The sequence below is a fragment of the Blennius ocellaris genome, assembly GCF_963422515.1.
Source record: "Blennius ocellaris genome assembly, chromosome: 7".
Classification (NCBI taxonomy): domain Eukaryota; kingdom Metazoa; phylum Chordata; class Actinopteri; order Blenniiformes; family Blenniidae; genus Blennius; species Blennius ocellaris.
Window position 1 is genome coordinate 8214061 of NC_137656.1, and position 18548 is coordinate 8232608.

The 18548-nt window shown below is 40.8% G+C and overlaps 3 protein-coding genes across 3 annotated transcripts; 2 read left to right on the forward strand and 1 right to left on the reverse strand.

Annotated features, from left to right (window-relative positions):
• Positions 1-1209: 1209 nt before the first annotated feature.
• Positions 1210-2894, reverse strand: LOC308132778 (uncharacterized protein; the record flags this gene model as incomplete). Its single annotated transcript, XM_080499961.1, has 2 exons — positions 1210-2139; positions 2717-2894. The coding sequence occupies 2 exons, from the start codon at positions 2892-2894 to the stop codon at positions 1286-1288; spliced, it is 1032 nt and encodes a 343-aa protein (XP_080356087.1). The 3' UTR covers positions 1210-1285.
• A 152-nt stretch (positions 2895-3046) lies between these two features.
• Positions 3047-5364, forward strand: LOC308132189 (uncharacterized protein). The gene is made up of 2 exons (XM_080499188.1): positions 3047-3259; positions 4098-5364. Exons 1-2 carry the CDS (start codon positions 3094-3096, stop codon positions 4952-4954), a joined length of 1023 nt encoding a protein of 340 aa, XP_080355314.1. The 5' UTR covers positions 3047-3093; the 3' UTR covers positions 4955-5364.
• A 1251-nt stretch (positions 5365-6615) lies between these two features.
• LOC308132188 (uncharacterized protein) lies at positions 6616-8361 on the forward strand. Its single transcript, XM_080499187.1, has 2 exons — positions 6616-6796; positions 7178-8361. Exons 1-2 carry the CDS (start codon positions 6631-6633, stop codon positions 8071-8073), a joined length of 1062 nt encoding a protein of 353 aa, XP_080355313.1. The 5' UTR covers positions 6616-6630; the 3' UTR covers positions 8074-8361.
• Positions 8362-18548: the final 10187 nt, after the last annotated feature.

Consider the following 18548-nt stretch of genomic DNA (forward strand, 5'->3'; position numbering starts at 1 on the left):
GCGGTCTATCAAATGCATCTTTAATGTAATTACATTATCCAATGTAATTGTTTCTCTTCTCTTATACTTCGATTCAATCTGACAGTAACCATGGAATAAAACCAATCTATCCTTGAAGATGTGCTGTCTTTGTCCTTTGTACAAGGTAAACCCCAACCACTGGGAAACAGAGGATCACTGATGCATTTTCACTTGTGCAGTACATAATCTAACATTATCAAATAACTTGACAAACATGTTAGGAGTAAACCAGATTATTCAGAGAAAACTGAGGCATTAGATTAGATTAGATTCAACTTTGTCATTACAAATGCACAGGAAAAGCATGCAAAGTATATTTGCAAAGGTTCTGATTCAAATTCAAACCTTTTTTGCTAGACACTAACAAGGTTGACCACGTTTCTATCATGTCACATTGAGAACTGTCCAGGGGCTCGGAAGCAACCAAATCAATTACTGAGGAAGTAGTTACATGCATACTAATCACATTTAAGCCAAAATGAACTATTTTCTGAAACATTAAAATCGGATGCAGTGTAAGTTTGTTAGGACTTAGTAAAGACTTTAAACTGCTCATCATCAAATAAAACTAAGATTTTCCATAGGCTTCTCCTTTTTATTTCTCACATATACAATCGAAGGCACATAAAAGTCCAGTTTGCTTATTTACAAGCTTTATTTACTTCGAAATGATTTACACACAGAAATAGCTCATATCACATATTGCCACTTGAAATAGTTTTTCACAGAAACATTGTTTATGATCAGAGTACCATCATTACACTTTAAATTAGACGTTTGATCTAAAATCATTTTTGGAACTCATGTTTTGGTACACTTGAGAGACTGTGCAGTATTTGTGTCAATGTGAACGAATAAACATGATTTTATACATGGATTCTTTTTTGGGGGGGAAATCTCAAGTGAATCTTGTTACTCAATGAGAGGAAAACATTGCTTTGTCACATACTTTTGGTGTCATTTTCCTGCTAGTTGTGCAAGTTACTTGAAGCCAATGTTTTAATAGTATCTTGTGTATGTGAGCATATGCAAAGACAGTTCACCGTCTCGGGAAACACTTAAAATATTGAAGACTTTTTTTTCTCGGATCTTATACAAACAACAAAATGAGATCTGTACAAAAGAAAAAAACAAATCACCAAGCTCAGCATTTTTTGAGTTCAGGTCAGACTTTATTGATCCCCACACTGTTCTCATGTGCTTTGCCCATGAAACACTCAACGCAAAGAACACAAATGATGGCAGACACATTTGCAATTTTAGACTATTTGCCTCCCGTATGTGTTCTCATATGGACAGACAAGTCGCCACGATATCTGTAGTCTTTTCCACAGATTTCGCAGGAATACGGCCTTTCCCCAGTGTGAATTCGTGTGTGGCTCTTCAACCCCGACATCTCGCAAAACCGCTTTCCACAGAGGTTGCAAAGAAAAGGCCTCTCACCTGTGTGGGTTCTCATGTGGCGTTTTAAAATGGATGTGTTCATAAACTTATTACCACAAGTATTACAAGAGTACGGCCTCTCACCTGTGTGGACTCTCATATGTATGATCAATTCTGATTTGTAGTTACAAACCTTGCCACAGGTTTGACACTGTAAAGACTCTTGACCTGTCTGAGTATTGAACATCTTTGTGGTGTCAAACACATTGTTAGTGTGACTTTTGTCTTTGTGCCATGTCTTCTGTACTTTTCTCTGAACATGTCCAACTGATAGCTTGTGTCCATACTGGCCTCCTACGAGATCTTGACTCTCTGAATCAGAGTTGCTAGAGAGGAACTGGTGGTCAGGGTTTAGTTGTGGTAAGGCTACGCCTTTCATTAATATGTTGTCTACAAATTCTTCATCTCTTGGACTCTGGCCCTCATCAGCATTGAGGAATCTTGTTCGATCGTCACTCTGGTCACTTTCATCAAAAGTACGACTCAGGATATTGCCATCAGCTTCCTGCTTCTGAGCGACTGCGCTTCTATCCTGACTCCTGTCGAGGTCGTCCTGTTCCTCTTTGATCTGAGAAGGTGCCGAGTCTTCTGGATCCACAGGAGGGCTCCTCTCCTGGTTACAGAGCTGCTGCTCAATAGGGAGCTCCTTCTTGCATACATGTTGCAGTGGCCGCTCTGAAGGAAAATGGAGCACAGGAAATTTGTTATTCACTGGATTGCAGGGCTTAAAAAATAACAACAATAGTTATTCCACTCTTCACGCTAAAACAGTATTCACACAGCTTACCTAGAAATAGACGCACATTTCATATAACCTCAGGCAGAAAACAGTGCTAATATTTCTTGACTGACTATAGCATTGTTTTGTAGATACTTTCACCACTTAAAGCTGAGGTCACTGTTGTACTTCTTCAAACCAGATTGAGCCTAAGTAACTAACAGAGGGATCCTACATTTAGTAGTAAATAGTTTATCTGCCATATATAAAACGAGTATTGACTGTTTTGCTTGTGGTAACGCTTTGTTGTGCTCGAAATGGGAAAAAAAAGATATATTAATGTGAGGTCGATTGTTGCTGGTATTTGAGATTCAGCAAGCCCATATTGACTTTCTTTGTAACTTGCCCTGACGGACTGATGACCTGTCCAGGGGTAGATAGAAGCTTTAACGTTTACAATCAAAATAAATTAATCACTCGCAGGAAACATAAGTAGATGATATTCTCCATTGGTAATTTTTAGTGACAAAGGACCTCCTTTCACGGGGAGCCAAGCTTCAGGTTTCCAGGAGTTGTCCAGCAGGCTCCGCCGCTGGCGGCTGATCTTTTCCTCGTACTCCAAAACAGTTTTCTCAAACACTTTGAATATCTCCTCTGCGGCAGCGCTCAGCCTCTCACTCAAAAACTCCCCGAAACAGCGGGTGGAAGACATCGTTACTTTGTCCAAAGACTGTTGAGGCCACTGGACTACCTCGCGTTGTTTACTTCCGCTGTGTGTGTCACACATGGAGCTCCGGCACCGGAAAAGAGTTCTTCAGTTCCGCCGACTTTGTTTCCTCGCTGTGTTTCACGTTTGACAACGAGTCGAGCTGCTCACGGCGTGTTTTCGATCGTCGACTATTGGATCAACCATGTCTTCAATTCCCTGTTTCCGAGACTTCATCTGCGACAGACTGACCGCCGCTGCAGATGAAATATTCCGGGTGTTTGAGAAAACCGTGTTGGAGTACGAAGAGCAGCTCGGCCGCCAGCGCAGGCTGCTTGACAACGTTTCCAAACCTCAGCCACGATTGCACGGTGGGTAAACATCAGGTTCATAAAAATATATAAACACGGCTTATTTATTTTTTTAGACACACGCTTGTTTTTTGCTATTGCTGTTACACGTGATGTGCATGCATATTCTTTATGTCTGTATTTAAGCATTTGTGAAGTTGTGTGGTGAGACAAGATATTACAAGGTCCAGTTTCAGTTCAGGGGGATGTTGGGGGAGGTGAAAGGGGGCCTCCATCACAGAAAGAATGCTCTCTGGCGACACTTAAAATGCAATGGCAGAATCTAAAGTTACTTCCCGATCACGTGATCACGCACAAATTCCAGAGAACCACCCTCCTTGTGATGACGATGTCAAGCCGGTGACGGTGAAGTACAGAAACACCCTTCCTGATGAAGACGAGCTACTTGGAATAAGACAAGGTCATAGGGAAACTATCCATTCATCCACCTTGTGCAGGGTCCCAGAAACAGATCCCAGTTCACTATGGGCAAGAGTAGGATGCACCCTACATCACAGTCACACCTATTGCCTTTTTACCGTTACTTATTGACCTTGCATGTTTGTTTTTGGACTGTGGGAGGAAACCCTCACACACACAGAATAAACTTTCAACAGAGAACAGCACTGGTCCCTCGTACAAATTCCTAAATGCTCCCCGTTCCCCACAAAATGCATGCACAGTGAGCACTCCCAAACAAATGTGGGACTTTTATTTCACAGTAGGTATTTTGTGTGAACTCCGACAGTTGTGAATCATCTGTTCAAAGTTAGAGAAACTATAGTTTAACTGTCAAACACTCCTTGGTTTTGACTGTTATTTTAATTGGTAATCTCTGTCATATGTTCTTCACCTATAGAACCTCCCCAGCAACCTGCCAATATACAGGCACGCGCACAAGTTCACATTGACCTTAAGTCGTTGAGCAACTCCAGCCTGGACCGTGAGGACCCAGAGTCATCCCACGTCAAAGAGGAACACGACGATCCCTACGCCAGTTGGGATGAGGAGCCTCTCGTGCCGAAACAAGAGACTGATATGGTTATGCAGACTGTTCTCCACAACGAAAGTGCGCAAGGTGAAGATCCAAACTTTTGCCTAGATCCTGATGAATCTCGTGGCAAAGCAGGGATAGATTCAGAAACTTTTCCAATTACTCCACTCTCCAAAAAATCCTATGATTGCGAAACCTGTGGAAAAGTCTTCAATTGTAAAAGGCATTTTAGCCGACACCAGAGGATCCACACTGGAGTGAAGCCATATTCGTGCAGCATGTGTGGTAAAGAATTCAATCAGTCATCAATACTGAAAGATCACATGGCAGTCCACACTGGTGAGAAACCGTTTTCTTGCGACGTGTGTGGGAAAAAATTCAATCGAAAGTCTGCCCTCTTAGTTCATCATAGAACCCACACAGGTGAGAAGCCTTTTTCTTGTGTCATTTGTGGGAAAAACTTCATTCGAAAGGAAGCCCTGATGGTTCATCACAGAACACACACAGGTGAGAAGCCGTTCTCTTGTGACATGTGCGGGAAACAATTCAGCCGGAGGTCAGCCATGATGGAACATCGTCGAATCCACACAGGTGAGAAGCCTTTCTCCTGTGACACCTGTGGGAAAGGCTTCATTAGCAGTTCAGTGCTGAAGAAGCACATACAGAAGCACATGGATGAGGGACAGTTTTCAGGCCTCACCGGTGAAGACACATTTTCTTAAGTATCAATTTTGAAAATTCACACTAGGATTCGTACACTGAATTATCCTTGTATGACAACGTGCATGGAAACTGTTGCAGTGTATTAAAAAGTGTACTTGTAGTGTCTTGCTTCATGATGTTTTGTTTAGCAACTAATGTTTCTTTTCTCCTCATAAGAAACCAGAGCAAATGAGGTCAGGATTTTGCTGAATATAGCCAACAATGCTTGTATTACCTTGTTGATTTACTTTTTCTGTCTCTCATTCAGTCAAACAACAATATGTTTTTAAATATTGTGAACTTGCATGTAAAACATAAAGAACTTGATCACTGGCTTTGGAACATTTGCAAATCAACCTTTTTTGTGCCTTTTTTGATGGAGGTTTTGTTATTGTTTCAGATATGCTTTCACTTGATACTTACCATTCAAACTTTGGTACTTCAAAGTGTTTTCATGCACAGGTCGTTGGATGTTTCGACTCAAATTTGGAGAACTCTTTAATAAAGTTTTTTCTTGAAATGGTGAAAGATCTTTGATACAGTTTTTCTGTCTCGGATACTAGGATGAATGGCTAAATAATTAGTGAAAATTAGCTTCTTGAAGGCTTCTATTACCTTATCTGTTAGTTATTCTATATACAGTATCCTGCATTATCTTGTATTTTGTAATGCTTGTCTATTGCCTAACACAAAATGCAAAACAATTTTAATGTGTCATTTATATTTTGTCAATCAAATAAAGAAAAGATTCCTCGAGGACACTTGCAGCACTAGTATAGGTAAGAGGATTAGGGTCACCTAAACAAAAAAAGTACATTTCGAATTACTGTTATTCTGACCTCATTGTCATTGCGACTTGGCAGTTGGGCAGTAAAAGAGAACCAGAGGATCTGCAGACACACTCAGAGAAAACCTGCTTGGAGGAAATCATCTGGTTACTCTGGTCTCCTTTCAGTTTCCAAACGCAAGTTAAAAACTAATTCATGCCAACATTGCATGTGTGTAGGTGTATGTGTGATGAAATCTTTTGGATTTCTAGTGGTGCCCAATAGGCTAGAGAAGCAAATCGAGTATTGGTTCACAGATTTAATTCCTGGAGAGGACAGCTCAGCACTCTGTCACTGAGCAAGACCCTTGACTCCCACCAGCTCCCCAGAGTCTCTTCATGTGATCCTAGAATTGGATGGGTGAATGCAGAAAATGGAATTTCACCAAGAAAATTAAAAAAGTATGCCTTGATTGGCCTTTAAAAAATTTTTTTTTAAATTTGGGGTCTTATGTGGAACTATGCATTTTAATCCATAAATATTTCCATAATCGGCTATCTTCACAAACATGTTTCTGTTCCCTGAAGATGATCTTTTCACCGTTACTTTAGGGTTTTATGTACAACCCAGTTTAATGCTCATAGATACACTGTGGAGGATGAGTTCAACTTGACCTTTTAATTGCACCAGTATTAAAGATTGTTGTTTACACAAAATGACTGACTTTAATGTCATTATCACTTTTAATGCAATATTTTAATGGCCTTTACCTTCTCCCGTACTAATATGAGGCCACTGGAAGTTTGTTTGTTTACTTCCGGTTTGTGTGTCACCCATGAAGCTCCGACGGCGATTTCTTTTCCAGTTCCGCTTACTTTGTTTCTGCGTTTTCTTTCAATTGTGAGAATCAGCTGGTTATTGAATCAACCATGTCCTCAATTCCCTGTTTCAGAGACTTCATCTGTGACAGACTGACCGCTGCTGCAGACGAAATATTCCGGGTGTTTGAGAAAACCGTGTTAGAGTACGAAGAGGAGCTCCGCCGCCGCCAGCGACAGCTGGACACGATTTCCAAACCTCAGACACACTTACACGGTGAGAAAACATGTCTTGGTCATCTGAGCTAGGAAACATGGACATTTTAAAGTTTAACTGCGATTAAATGTGAAAATGTAATGATTAAAACAAAGCTGGACAAACGGAGACTGAACTGAAATTTTAGTTTATGATGATCATTTATATTTCTGACATATAAATCAAAACAGTTTTAATCATATTTACATGTATACACAATTAGATATTACAGTACATGCATTATGTACCACACATACACAGAAACAGTAATTATGTGTAGAAAGGGAGAAGCAAATTTTCTGTCTCAAATTCACACCTATGATGTACATGGAAAACGACATGCATTCACAAGCAGAACTACCCCATATGGTAATCTATATCTCATATGTTGTATACCTCCAGAACTTTCCCAGCATCATGTCTATAAACAAGAGCACGACCAGATTTGCATTGGCCTTCAGCTCTTGAGCAACTCCAGTCTGGACCAAGAGGAACCAGAGCCTTCCCACGTCAAAGAGGAACACGACGATCTCTATACCAGTTGGGATGAAGAGCCTCTCTTACCGAAACAAGAGACTGATGTCATTATGCAGACTGCTATTTGTGACAACAATGTACAGCGTGAAGACCCAACCTTCTGCCTGACTCCTGATGAATCTCACAGTAAATCAGAGAAAACGCCTCTGGACAACATAATGATTACAAGCTCCGAGGTCCCAGATCCAAACACTGACCACCAGCTATACTCTAATAGCTGTTATTCATCTGAGACCCACAATATAACAGAAGACCATTTTGGAGAGCCAGACACTCCCTCAAGTACCCAACCCCCCCCAAAATTCTATAAATGTGAGACCTGTGGAAAAATCTTTAAGGGTAACAAGCATTTTAGCCGACACCAGAGAATCCACACAGGTGAGAGGCCGTTTTCTTGTAACATATGTGGGAAAAAATTCAGTCGAAGGGAAGACCTGATTGTTCATCACCGAACACACACGGGTGAGAAACCATTTTCTTGTGACATGTGTGGGAAAAAATTCAGTCGGAAGGAATGCCTGGTGGGTCATCGTAGAACCCACACAGGTGAGAAGCCATTTTCCTGTGAGGTGTGTGGGAAGAAATTCAATCGAAAGTCCACCGTGATAGTTCATCGTCGAATCCACACAGGTGAGAAGCCTTTCTCCTGTGAATCCTGTGGAAAAGGCTTCATTAGCAGTTCAGTGCTGAAAAAGCACAGACAAAAGCACATGGGGGAGACACAGTTCTTATACCTCACCGGCAAAGAGACATTTCTTTAGGCATCAAATTAAAAAATTCCCACACAGTGATTCGTCGTTCTGTGACAACACTCTTTGAAACTGTTTCCGTGTATGAGAAGTGTACTTGTAGCACCTTGCTTAGTGTTTTATGTTGTAACCATGTTTTTTTCCCCTCATGATAAACCAGAGCAGATGAGGTCAGGATTTTGCTGAGCATACCCAACAACAATGGTTGTACCTTATTGATTTGGTATTTTTGTCCGTCGTTAGTTCAACCAGCAGTACGTTTTCAAACATTTTTATCTTGTATGTAAAAGTGAAGTTGTAAGATCATGGTCACTGACATTGAAATGATATAAAGTAATTTTTTTTTAATTAAATAAAATCTTTGCTATGTTATTTCTTGTATTTCATATTTGCTTCTGCTTAATAAAGTTCTTTCCTGAGAACATAAAAGGTCTTTGGTATGGTTATTCTGTCTCAAATAAGAGAATCAATGGATGACTGTGTGTTGGAAATGAGTTGTAGAAGACTGAGCCTCCCAGTGAGCATGATATATATATATATTTATTTCTTTTTTACATCCTAAATCATCATGGATAATCAATGCAAATAAGTTTATATGTCCATCCATTCACTTCACTTTCTCCAACTCAGGATTGCAGGGGTCTGGAGCCAATTCCATCTGACTCGAGATTGTCAGTCCATCACAGGGATACCCAAGGTATACCAAGGGACACACAACCACACATACTCGCATGTAAAAACTACAAACCATGACGTGCCGGGGCAGGGTACAACCTGCCACCAGTCATGTCACCAGTCCATCACAGAGAATCAAAGAGAGACAAACAACCACACACACTCAAGTTCACAACTATGGACAATTCAGGGTCACCGATTAACCTCACATGCATGTTTTTGGACTGTCGGAGGAAACCAGAGAACTTAAAGTAAAGCAGGTTTATAATGTACACTATTTGCTAATACTTCATGCAAAGCCTCAATTAACAGTATAATAATCTGCATATTTTCCCACACCAAACTGTACCATGTGCAATATTTTTGTAAATGCATTTTTCTGCAAAAATAACTGTGAAATACCTCCAGTGCCTTTCCCTCCACACTTGCTGATGTAAATATCTTTGCACACATTTGTACAAAGCTCAATCACATATTTCTTGCATATTATTGCTATGTTTTATAGTATATATTTTGTATAGAGTAGATTATGACCCTTTCTGTTTCTGCTGTTTTTGCTGCTATAACAAGTGAATTTCTCCATTTTGGGATCGTCTCTTTCTTGACATCCAGCAGGGGGCAGCAGTGTCATGATAGCGCGTGTCCAGAGACTCCAGTCAGACGTAGAAGAAGAAACCCGTTCAGGCATTACTGTCTTTTTGTTGATTCTAAACGTTTCGTGAATCAACTATGTCTTCAGTTCCCTGTTTCCGAGACTTCATCTGTGACAGACTGAGCGCCGTTGCGGAGGAAATATTCCAGGTGTTTGAGAAAACCGTGTTGGAGTACGAAGAGCAGCTCCGCCTCCAGCGCAGACAGCTGGACACAGTCTCCAAACCTGAGAAACACGGTGAGGAAACATCTCTGATTCATTAAACTATCTGTTGGAGACCAAAAGAAACTCACACATAACACCTGTATACTATTATTGATTTACTGATTGACTTAATGTTTGAACTACAGTAGAAACGGCTGTGATGTTTGTGTCAGGAAGCTTCTTGAACAGCTGTGTTGTAGGAGGTGGAGCAAAGTGATGTTATTTCTGGCTGAGCTGTCACAGCTCACCCTCTTTTATATACATTTCTTAGTAATCTACGTCTAATGTGTTCTTTACCACCAGACTTCCCACAGCAAGATGTTTACAAACGGGAGCAGGAGCAGGAGGAGTCTCTCACTCAGCACCAGCCCTTAAACAGATCAAGCCTGCACCTGGAGGACCAAGAGCCTGCTCCCATCAAAGTGGAGCACCAGGATCTCTGCACCAGTCGGGATGAAGAGCCTCTCGTACTGAAGCAGGAAACTGACATCAGTCTGCCGACTGCTACTTGTGAAGAAGACATCTTGGATGAAGATCAAACTCGATGCCTGAATCAAAGCAATTCACATTGTAGCACAACGGAAGAAACGTCTATGGGCAACATAATAACTGAGAGGTCTGAGGTCCTCGACCCAAACAATGAAAACCAGCTCCTTTTTAACAGTGTTTCGTCAGAGAGCCACGATAACAGAGAATACCAGTTTCCCTCAAGTATTCACCCTCCCAAAAAATCCTCTGAATGTGAAATTTGTGGGAAAATCTTTAATCATCGCTCAGATTTTATCCGACACCAGAGAATCCACACTGGAGTGAAACCATTCTCGTGCAGCATGTGTGGTAAAGGATTCAACCAGTCGTCAATGCTGATCGATCATAAGAGGGTTCACACAGGCGACAAGCCGTACCCTTGTGACTTTTGTGGGAAAAAATTCAATCGGAGGTCAGCCGTGACAGTTCATCGACGAGTCCACACAGGCGAGAAGCCTTTCTCTTGTGACGTCTGTGGGGAAGGCTTTATAAGCAGTACTATGCTGAAAAGACACACACAGAAGCACACAGGTGTGAAACCGTTTTCTTGCCTCATCTGTGGAAAGCGATTTTATCAGCGGTCAGATCTGAAAAATCACACCAGGGTTCACGTGCAGTGATTTGTCCCTTCTCTCTCCTGGAAGTGACTCCAGCATATCTCTGCCTATCTGTCCCGTGTAAAGAGAATGAGCCGGGAAAAATACAATATTTTTTATCATGAAAGCCAAATGTGATAAATCAGCAACTGACAAAGGAGCTACAAGTTTGATTTGGATGAAACAAGCGATTAAGGGAGAAAAGAACTGAACTGTTAACCCGCAGAATAAAAAAACAAAAAACAAACGGAAAGAAACTTTATTTAACATCTGTGAGAATGTGCTATTATCCATATTTGCTAAAAAAAAAAAAAAAAAAAGAAAAGAATGGATTGTCCTACGTTGAGGATGTGAAGAAAGAAGAACTCGGAGGACTGATTAAACTCAGGAAACCCCACATGAACATAATTGTAGATGAAAATATAATATACTGTATACCTGAAAAATTGGGAAGATATATTTCGATCTGCTTTTGTTTACCACTTATTTCTATTGTAACTGAAGCAGATACAGATGTTTGTGTTTCAGTGTGATGTATATACTGTGTAACTATATTATTGTTGTGAATGTAACTTGTTTAAAAAGAAACGACTATTTTTTTTCCAATAAAAAAATAATGACATACTTGGTGAAGTCACACTTTTGAAGAGACCTGCTGAGCAGCACACATGCAGCAGAGGTGGGAGGGAGCTCAACAACAGCACGCCAACAGTTTGACACAACAGTACACTTTGTTTATTCAAGAAAAAAGTCCAGACATTGCAATGTACGGGAGAAAATTGTTTTGTTACTGTCGGAACAATTTTTTTTTAACTTAAGAGAAAGGATTTTCTGTGTACCAATAAACTTTTCCCAAATTCTGTTCTAGATTTTTAACAAATGAATAAATCAAAGAAAAAGGCATAAAACACTTAAAGGTCATTAGAATTCATCAAGATTTTGCAGTTTGATAACCTGGAATATTAAAAAGTATTGGTATGGGTTCAGCATCGGTATCAGATCAGTATTGGTATCGGATCATTATCGGTAATACTGGCCCTGTATGTACTTGGTCTCAGATCGATACCAAATCTTGCACTATTGTATGCCACCAGTTTACAACACAGAATTGATTATTGACTATTTTTTTTTATCGCGGAAAAGAAAAATCTTAACATTGATTTTCCACTTTTCTTTCAAAGTGCATCAGGATTTATTTTTTAACCTCTACATTTTATTTTTCTTTAAAGGCCCCAATACTCTTCTGCACTCGATAGACCAATTTTTTTTTAGCATTATTTTCTTTAGGGTACCTCACTCTTTTTTTTAAACTGAAAGAAACCGGAAATGACACACGGAAGTAGACGGAAAGCTCCCTGGTGAACTTCCGGTCAAACGTCGTCGCAGTCTGAGATATGTATGAGAGGTAAACCGAAAGGAAAAAGGCACATTTCGATTCACAGGATCAGCTTTTATTTTTCCCTACATGTCTTTGGAGTGTTTTTCCTCCGATTCGTTGAAAATGAGCTCGAACGGTTGCTTCCGGGAGTTTCTGAACGAGCGTCTGAGCGCCGCTGCAGAGGAAATCTTCAGAGTGTTTGAACAAACTGTGCTTGAGTATCAAGAGGAGATCAGCCGCCAGCGCCGATTGCTGGACAGAGTCATACAGCCTGAGAGCAAACTGCAACACAAAGGTTTGCAACATCACTGTGTCCTGGCAAATCTCAATTTAACCCTTGAGCCTGTGATTTCTGTCTTTTCACGTTCATGTGGCTTAAATGTGTCTTTAAAGCGAGGAGGGTTTACCTGCACCGAGGACTTATGTTATTAGTCAAAGCGGATTAAAAGTTAACACAATGACTACATTTATACATGGTTTGTGCAAGCCATTCAAAGTATGCACCTCATGAGAAGATGTTCAATTCTCCAGGGACCCAACTTACTACCGACTTATGTAATGATTTATCATTACCGACCATTTCTGAACATATTTACTCCAAAGCAGCAGCATTTGAACAATATGCTTTGATTTTTAACGGAGTAAAGCACCTCTTTATATCTTGTCCATAAGCTGCATTAAGAATAAGTGCTGGTTTTTTAATATTTCACACATATAAGCATGATCAGGGTGTCAAACATAAGGCCTGTGGGCCACAACTGCCCACAAGACACACCAGTCTGGCCCAGGAAATGACCATGCACACTGAAAGTAATTGCAAAGAAACGATCAACCTTTCAATAGTTTGTCAGCTTGAGTTTATAAAGACATGCATGCAAAATCCTGCTAAATATTTTGGATAGTTAACTGTATTTTGTAGCAGGAAGTATAATTAAAATTAGGTTTATGTTGAGGTTGTCGTCATCTTTTTAGTGACAATTGTGAAACATTTAGCAACAACTTGTATAGTTTGTCACCCCTGCAATAGATTGATTATTAAAAAAAAACGGCACAGCGTCTTGCAACCTGAGATCAAACTGCTAAACATAAATCTTAAACCTAACTGTCCTGGAAAATATCTAGATATTCTTTGATTTCTGCAATTTTATGATTCTGTAACTTAAATGTTTACTATTACGACTTTCTTTTGTATTTTCATTGAACATTTGACCCCGCAGCTGTGCTGTTTATTCACATGAAATGCTGTGTACATCTTCCTTCACAGATGGATTTGTGTTTTTATTTTGTGTAGCATTAACCACAATGCTTCTTGTGTACTCTCCCTTAAGATATTTCACAGTTTTCTGTCTGTGATGAAGGAGTTCCTGTGGACAAGAAGAACCTTTGTGACCAAGATGGGCTGTCGGGGCTGGATCTAAATGACCTGGAGGTGTCGCAGATTAAAGAGGAGGTGGAACTTTGGACCAGTCTGGAGGAAGAGCAGAATATGCTGAGTCAGGAAACATATTTGTCCAAGTTAAATCTCACAGGGAAGGATAGGAATGACAGTGATGATCTACCTCTGCTTCTGGAAAGTCAGGCAAGCAATGAAGAAGAATCGCCGAGCAACGTCTCAGTCGTCGTAATTAAGTCTGAATCTGACCGAGAGGACTCAAGTGTACCAATACAAAACTCGCACAGAGACATAAACCAAGAGGGCATAAGTACTGATCAGACACCAGATAAGAAACTTCTGAAATGTTCCTTTTGCCCCAAAAAGGTTTCGGATTTCATGAAGTTAAAGATTCACATCAGGACCCACGCCGGTGAAAAACTCTTCCATTGTGACACGTGTGGGAAATCTTTCACAAAGATGCCGCTGCTGAAGAAGCACATGATCACCCACACGGGCTTGAAGCCATTCGTCTGTGAAGTCTGCGGGAAGAAATTCAACTTTTCGTCAAACCGTGACACTCACATGAAAACTCACAGCATGGAGAAGCCGCACACGTGCGACGTCTGTGGAAAGGCTTTCAGACGCAGCGCCGACCTGAAGAGACACAGCCGAAGCCACACGGGGGAAAAGCCCTACAGCTGCAACTTCTGCGGGCAGGTGTTCCCGTACCACACTTCTCTCAAAAATCACCTTCGCAGGCACACGGGGGAGAAGCCCTACAGGTGTATGTGGTGTGGAAAAGGGTTTGCTCTTAACTCGACAATGAAAATCCACACCCGAATCCACACGGGGGAAAGGCCGTATAAATGCAACGCTTGCGGGATTACATATGCTCACAAAACAGGACTGAATGAGCACAAAAAGTTCTGCCATGTGTGGCAGAAGCAAGACATCTGAACTTGCCTAGTTTGGTTTTTTTTCCCCTGAAATATGTGTAGTCCTTTATTTGGAGCTCCAAAGTGTGATAGCAATTAGAAAAAGCCCGAAATTAAGAAAATGAGAGAGTTGTTTTCAGACACTGTTTCCAGTGCACATGCAGTGGATTCCAGTACAGAATATTGCCACCTAGATCATACCTGCAGGGTAATTAATCACTGCACAAAAACTGCTTCTCTAAAATCTTCCTTTCATACCGAGTTGTTTTTCTGACTTGTTTCCAAGTACCTTAATTTTCTACAAAATGTTCAGCATCCCCTTGTTCCATTTCTTTTTCATGTGGATTTATGATATATTTTTAAAAATGTATTTTGGAGAATTGTGGCATTGCACACATTGTAGTTTGTAATTGGGTTTATCGAATCTAGCAAGGCAGCTTAGGTAGACAAAAAATGGCATGTGAAATTATCATTGTGTACAAAGTATGATTTGCATTTTGATTAAATCTTTCCACACAATTGCACTGAGTAGTATAGTTAAGATATGTACTTGTAATCATGCCTTATGGACCATACAGCGATACTGAACAGGACCGCTCAATTCTTATTTGTATTAAGATGTTAAGATAGAGCAAGTTTTTTTTATTTTTTATTGAAGGAGGTCAGATAGCTGGTGTTTCAGTCACAGACACTCTTCAACTGGGTGGTGTATTATTAAAAAAACGACAAGACATAGTGAATTATTGAGGATGAATCACAAGCTTGTGTTCTAGCTTTTTCTCTGAAGACCTTCCTGATGCTTGTTGGTTTCTTATAGATTGAGTTTATTCTCTGTGGTGCATTGTGCACTCATAAGGTACTGATTTGCATAAGGCATTCTTTTTAATTCTCTTTTTTATTAAACTGTATACAAAACATTCTGCAAACAACTGGTACATAATGTGCACAAGACATTCTTAATCAACAGAGAACTTGTGAACAGCTTGCAAAATGAAAACATGATGGTTCAGACTCCCTTCAAGGCCTGTATTTGGTCCATTCAGATGTGTTAGTTCAATGTTCCTTTCTGCTTTGTCTGAGCCAAATGAGGTATTTCATTAGTGGATGCAGAAATAGTTTTGGTCTGCTTGTTTGTTTTGCAGCAGTATTCAGATAGAAGCATTTACCACTTATGGAGTACACAAACAGTGCTATTGTATTGCGTGTTTTTTTTTTTTTTTTTTTAATTACATCAAACATAAAGGTTTAACCTTGACTTAAAATTATGTCTCCTGTGTTCTTATAAAAGGTTGAGGGCAACGTGTGGCTGTTTGAAGTGTCTGTATTATTTTCAATAGTGTACTTAAGGATTTATATTTCCAACACAGAACAGGTTCTCGGGCCACATGTGAGAATCTCACAGTGAGAATGTTATGGTTTCAAATGCTGGCTGGGCCTTTCTGAGTGGAGTTTACATATTCTCCCTTTGCGTAGGTGGGTTTCCCTCTGGTCCTTCTGTTTCCTCCCACATTCTGAAAACATGCACTTGAGGTTAATTTGTGACAGTGAGTTTCCTCAGGGTGTGAATGAGTGTGTTGTGCGTTTGCCCTTTGATGAACTGGCCACCTGTCCAGGATGTATCCCGTCCTCGAACATTAGCTCAAGAACCTGATGACCCTGAAGATGATAAAGTGGTATAGAAGATGGAGAACAGATTTTTTTTTTTATAATTCCAAGAGATTTAATCTCATTGACACAGCTTGAGCACACTTTTAATTAATGTTATTTGCGCATGTTTTTTTCCCTCTCTCAAATCAAAGTACTCTTGCTGTTAAAAAGCAATGCGCATAAAAGCATTGCATCTGATTTTAAGCGGATACCTGCAGGTCCTTGCTAGTTAAACATGTTCACACTTTCCTTGGCTGACTCTCATTATAGCATGTTTGAAATAGTGTTATGACATTCGGCCGATGTGAAGAATAGCCACAAGCAGTGGGAATCCAGTGACAAAGGTTGAGGTGGCTTCTCAAAAGTATATACATTCTTATCATCACACCAGACCAACATTTCTTTTTACATATCAGCCATCACCAGCAAGACTCAAAAGGAGTGCATTTACAATTTTTGGGGAAAATCCATAGATATAGTGTATAGTGTCCCACTACAAAATATGTTTTCAGTACAGCTCTGTTGCTGTATCAACAGACTGTGTTGTTGTCTCACAAGACCGGAAATGAAGGGAACTTCCGGCTTCTGGAGGTAAACTTCCGGGTCAGCTGCTCGTCGCTATCTCGCCATCACAGTATCGTGTATTTCACGATTTCTCTTGTCTCCCGAGCGTCTTTGGAGGGTTTTCCCTCTGGTTCGCTGAAAATGAGCTTGAGCAGTTGTTTCCGGGAGTTTCTGAACGAGCGTCTGAGCGCCGCTGCAGAGGAAATCTTCAGAGTGTTTGAACAAACTGTGCTTGAGTATCAAGAGGAGATCAGCCGCCAGCGCCGATTGCTGGACAGAGTCATACAGCCCGAGAGCAAACTGCAACACAAAGGTCTGCAACATCACTCCTGGAAAAACCGTTTGCTCAGTTTATTCGTTGGGAGCAGGGGAGGGTATATATATATATATATCAAAATGTAACTCGTCAACCCATAATGATGAAGTGGAGGTTAGCTCTTCTGCAGATCACAGGTAGTGTGATCTACGAGAAATATAGCGTTTGGCAGCCTCCCATAGTGAGTTAGCAGTTAGACAAAGTCTCTGGGATCCACGTTTTCACTGTAGAGCTTGGCCAGTATGCGGCTTGAACGTAACAGATGTCCCAGCAGTTGTTGACTTCAGAAGTACACAGCATTTCATGTGCAGAATTAGCAGGATGGTTCTGTAAAACAGTGCTTCTAGGATAGTTCTGCTATGTTTGCAGATGAAACGTTGTGTACATTTTCCACCACCGTAGAAATTGTAATTTTATGTGGTAACCGCAATCCATCTTTTGTATTTTCTTTTAGAGAGTTTGCACTTTTCCATTCATGATGAAGAGGTTCCTGTGGACGAGAAGAACCTCTGTGACCAACATGGGCTCTCCGGACTGGATCTAAATGACCTGGAGGTTTCACAGGTTAAAGAGGAGGAGGAACTTTGGACCAGTCTAAAGGAAGAGCAGGAGCGGAATGACAGTGACAATCTACCCTTGTTTCTGGAGAGTCAGGGGAATGATGAAGAAACATTGTCGAGCAACGTCTCAGTCGTAGTCATTAAGTCTGATCGAGAGGACTCAGGTGTACCAATTCAAAACTCGCACAGAGACTTAAATCAAGAGGGCATAAGCACCCACGCCAGTGAAACACTCTTCCATTGTGACACGTGTGGGAAATCTTTCACAAAGATGCCGCTGCTGAAGAAGCACATGATCACCCACACGGGGTTAAAGCCTTTCATCTGTGAAGTTTGCGGTAAGGATTTCAACTTGTCGTCAAATCGTGACGCTCACATGAAAACTCACAGCACGGAGAAGCCACACACGTGCGACGTCTGTGGAAAGGCTTTCAGTCGCAGTGCCGACCTGAAGAGACACAGCCGATGCCACACGGGGGAAAAGCCCTACAGCTGCACCTTCTGCGGGCAGGTGTTCCCGTACCACACTTCTCTCAAAAATCACCTTCGCAGGCACACGGGGGAGAAGCCCTACAGGTGTATGTGGTGTGGAAAAGGGTTTGCTGTCAAAGCGTCAATGAAAATTCACACCCGGATCCACACGGGGGAAAGGCGGAACAACAAAATTTCTGCCGCGTGTTCCAGGAACAAAAACTTTGAAAATGATTTTTGAAAGGGAGTCTCAGGGGTTTTATTTGTAGCTCCAAAGTCCAGATTGAATAAAAAATGTTTTATTTTTGAAATAGAATAGTCACATAAAACTGTGTACTACTGCCAAGAAAAGAAATGCCACACAATATTCAAACATATATGCTAAAAGCATCTCCTCAGTCGGCACCCCTTCTTTGTCCGACGCAACTTTAACTCATTGGGTTAATAGAATCTAGCTAAGCATCTTCTGTAATCATATAAATGACGTGAATTTGTCAAACAGGGGTTTGGTCAGTTGTAGAAGCAGAGACATGGTTTTGGTCTGCAGCAGTATTCACAAGTAAGCATTCACACTACCACTTGTGGA

Excerpts from the sequence above, each read along its gene's own strand:
- LOC308132189 (XM_080499188.1), top strand. The coding sequence starts at position 3,094 with ATGTCTTCAATTCCCTGTTTCCGAGACTTCATCTGCGACAGACTGACC. Across the intron at positions 3,260-4,097 it reads ACCTCAGCCACGATTGCACG|AACCTCCCCAGCAACCTGCC; the intron begins GTGGGTAAACAT and ends CTTCACCTATAG.
- LOC308132188 (XM_080499187.1), top strand. The coding sequence starts at position 6,631 with ATGTCCTCAATTCCCTGTTTCAGAGACTTCATCTGTGACAGACTGACC. Across the intron at positions 6,797-7,177 it reads ACCTCAGACACACTTACACG|AACTTTCCCAGCATCATGTC; the intron begins GTGAGAAAACAT and ends GTATACCTCCAG.